The sequence below is a fragment of the Crocuta crocuta genome, unplaced genomic scaffold (genome assembly GCF_008692635.1).
Source record: "Crocuta crocuta isolate KB4526 unplaced genomic scaffold, BGI_CrCroc_1.0 scaffold978, whole genome shotgun sequence".
In the NCBI taxonomy this organism is placed as follows: Eukaryota; Metazoa; Chordata; class Mammalia; order Carnivora; family Hyaenidae; genus Crocuta; species Crocuta crocuta.
Window position 1 is genome coordinate 255641 of NW_027530876.1, and position 3602 is coordinate 259242.

Sequence of the window (3602 nt, forward strand, 5' to 3'; positions counted from 1 at the left end):
TTTGATTTGTATCATCTTTTATTACACAAAATATAATTCCATCTATGTTACACATTCATACTTTCTATAAATCTGGCTTTTAAAAAATCCCAAGGGTGCAGTTTCATCTGTTCTTTGATTTTTCTTCCAATGATGTCGTCACAGCTCAAGTGCAGTTGGTGCCCTCTCACAGGACAAAAGCAGACAGGGACGCCTTGCGGGCCCTTCCCCTGGCCCGCCCCGGCCTGCCCGCAGGACGTACGGCTCCCGTCACCGTCTGGACCACAGCTGCTAGGGACAGTCAAAGCATGAGAATCAAAGTGGCAGCATGTCATCGCCTTCGCCAGCCTGTCTCCAGAAGCACAAAACCAGTCCTCCCGGCTGGTCCTCTGGGGACCAGCTGTCACAGCGATGTGGTGGTGCTGTCCCCAGGCGGCCGAGCATCCCGGGCTTCTCTTTGGGCAGGCCTGGACCAGGGCCTTAGGGGATCTCTGTGTCCATGGTATAAATCTGAATGAGATCAGACACAATGTTATCAATGATTGGCTTGGTAAGGTCGTCACTAAACACCTAGAAAGGAGAAGGAAAACAGGTTCTGATTAGACTCCCTCTGCGTGAAACAAGGCACAACCTCCAGTAAGCGCGGAATTGCACCGCACAGGGGAGAAAGCACAGGGACTTGGCTATCACAAATAATGGTGGCTCTCTGCAAAGCCAGTTTACTTCCAGCCTGCCAGGGTTGATCACAAAACAGAGAACATTCCAGATGGAAGAGGCCTTGGTGATCATCCAGCCCACGTAGGACTGGCAGTTGCTGCCCGAGCTGGGCCAGGAGTCCATTTTCAGAAGTTAGCAGCGCCCGCTCCACCGTGGGCTGGCCCCTGGAGAACACCGTGCAGGAGAGCTTGTCAAACTCTTCCAGGGGCCTGGGGCCCAAACCAAGAGGACTGTGCAGCTCAGGGGTGGCCCTGCATGTTCCCAAGGAAGTTCTGGCCCTTGCCCGGCCCCTGGGAAAGGACCTCTAGGCCCCTGGCACGTCCTGCCTGATGACAAGGTCTCAGTTTCCCTGAGGCCAAGGTCCCTGCCGGGCGTCTGCGCTGACAGCGTGATTGCTGGTGGGGCCCCGGCTTCACATCCGGGGGGCAGAGACTGAGGATGTGAGGTCAGCCAGGCGGGAGCCCCGGGCCCACAGGACCGACCCCCACTCAAGTTCCCGGACACCAGCGCTCAGGGAAGCTTCCCCGGCGGCGGCACCCCCCACCCCATCCCGGCGCGCACGGTCACGCGTCACTGTGACACAGACCACACCGCCCCACGACCCCGCTGGCCGGGGACCTGGAAGCTCACTCCTGGCCTCTCCCGGAGCCTGCCCTGTGCCCCTTCTGTCCCCGCTCATTCCAGCCTGTATCCTCTCACTGTCATTAGCCATATCAGCCATAACCACGAGTGTGACGGCTCTGCCGAGTTCCGGGGCCGTCCTGGTGAAGCATCGAGCCTGAAGGTGCTCTCAGGGACCCCTGATGACATGGCAAGTAAAACGCAAAACAAGGAGCTCTTGGTTTGATGTTGTGGCCCACCTTGGTCCCAGCGGTTGCTGCCTGGGGAACCAAAGTGCCAGGAGGTTAAGACTTCGGGCCAAGCCAGGGCAAAAATGACACCTGAGTCCACCCCCTGCACAGTCCCCAAAGGAAGCTACGACCCTCCACAAGCTACAACCGCAGGCAGGAAACAGTGACCTGAAAATCCCCTAAGCCCCGGCTCAGGAATACCGGCCATGTCACCCCAGACTCTGGGGAGAAAATTAATGCTTCAGAAATATGGGCTTGGGCTTGCTCGCCACGGTCACCACCTGTGTGTTCCCGGGGACCCCAAGCCAAGAAAGACTGTTAAAAAGTCATCCCAGGCCAGAAGCTGGCAGCAGTCCCAGCGTCCATCCACGGAGGAACACACAGACACCATGTGCTCGGTCCACCCCGGGGTGTGGTGTTCAGCCGTAGCAAGGACAGAGGCTCTAACACCTGCTACAACACGCTACGGCTCGAGAGTCAGCGCCCCGGCCCAGCACAGCTTGCCACGAAGGCCCGCCTCAGCACTGTCACACTCCAGAGCAGGCAGGCTGCTGGGGCGGACGCACGTCAGGCTCGAGCAAGTGTCCCGGCCAGTAAGGCAAAGCCCCGGCCCCCAGGAGACAAGTGAGCACGGACAGGCGGTTACTCCAGGGTGGTGGCAAGCCCGCAAAGAAGAGAAGTGCTTCCCAGCTCAGAGGTCAGGGCCCCAGGGCCGGGCAGGCAGGGGCATCATGCAGGGCTGCTTATCGTTAGGCAACCGGTCCTTGCATGTCACGAGCCCAAAGGGCAGCTTCGGAGGCTCCTGGCACGTGTGGCCCAGAGCCACCCAAACAAGGTAAACAGCCAAGTGAACAGGGGTCGTCCAGCCTACCCTTTCCTGGCACTTTTCTCTGGTGAGGGTCATAGACGGGAGCGAGAGGCGGTGAGGTGGCGCCCAGTGAAGTTCAGAAGCAAGTGAGAAGAAAGGCGAGGAGAAAGGAAGACACACAGAGAGGCGAGCGAGACAGTGGGAAACAAGCGATGGCGTCGCAGGTCCAAGCAGCCAAGAGGCGGGGGCTGCCGTGCCCACCAAGTGCCCTCAGTGAGCAGGGCCAGGAATTGGCGGCCGCTTCTGCTACCACACAATGCCAAGAGAGCAGGGACACCACGGTCACATGATCTGGAAGTCCCCGAGAAGCCCCAGCATGGAGCAATACTTGCTGTGTACGCAGAGGCCCCTTCAACCCCGTGCTGCCAGAGAAGCGCGGCTGCCTCAGACCGGGACTACAGACATGTGTTCAAGAACGCATGAGCACCTACTATGTGCCGAGTCTACGGCACCGGACATAGGGCGGCGGATAAAGCAGACAAGATCCCTGCCCTTCGGCCACTTACAGTGCGATCGGCTTGTGGGGTGGGGGGGTGGTTCCACAGACAATAAAGGACAATAGAACGAAAAGCAGGAAAAGCTGGGTCTCTGGGGAGGGCCCGCAGGCTGGGGAGGAGCGTCAGGAAAGGACAGGCACCATCTGAGGCAAGAGTGGTAGAAGGGAGGGGCACCAGGGGCACGCGGGAAGGCACCTGGCGGCACCCTCTGTTCAGGAAACAGATGACACATTTTAGAAGGTTTCTGGCCACTGGGGGTTTTGCAGGGGACAAAAGCTTCAGTCCCCGAAAACACTGCTTGCAGAGAACTCACAGGGGACAGGGCCAGGCACTGAGGACTCACAGGGGACAGGGCCAGGCACTGAGGACTCACAGGGGACAGGGCCAGGCACTGAGGACTTACAGGGACAGGGCTAGGCACTGAGGACTCACAGGGGACAGGGCCAGGCACTGAGGTGTTACGGCAAAGGAGCAGCAAAGCTCAAGTATGGGAAAGGAAAAACCGCAAATGGTCTCCTCATCCCGCTGCGGGAAACGGTTGGGACGACCTGGGGAAAGTCTCGGGGAGGCCAGCGGATCTTCCTGCCATCAGGCTTCTTATCCACCCTCTGGCCATCCACCCTCCCCCCTGCCCATCTGTCATCTATCTATCTACCTATCATCAACTCATCTCTTTAGGGGACCCCCGTA

The 3602-nt window shown here is 58.9% G+C and overlaps 1 protein-coding gene across 2 annotated transcripts in view; it reads right to left on the minus strand.

Moving 5' to 3' along the window:
* CCNQ (cyclin Q) overlaps window positions 1–3602 on the minus strand; it is a 19074-nt gene continuing 15472 nt past the window's right edge. Inside the window, exon 5 of one of the 2 annotated variants that reach the window (XM_077769623.1) lies at window positions 1–549. In XM_077769623.1, coding sequence (XP_077625749.1) covers window positions 460–549 — 90 coding nt within the window. In that variant the 3' untranslated portion in view covers window positions 1–459. The remainder of the gene's footprint in view (window positions 550–3602) is intronic. The other variant, XM_077769624.1, reaches the window with a different exon arrangement.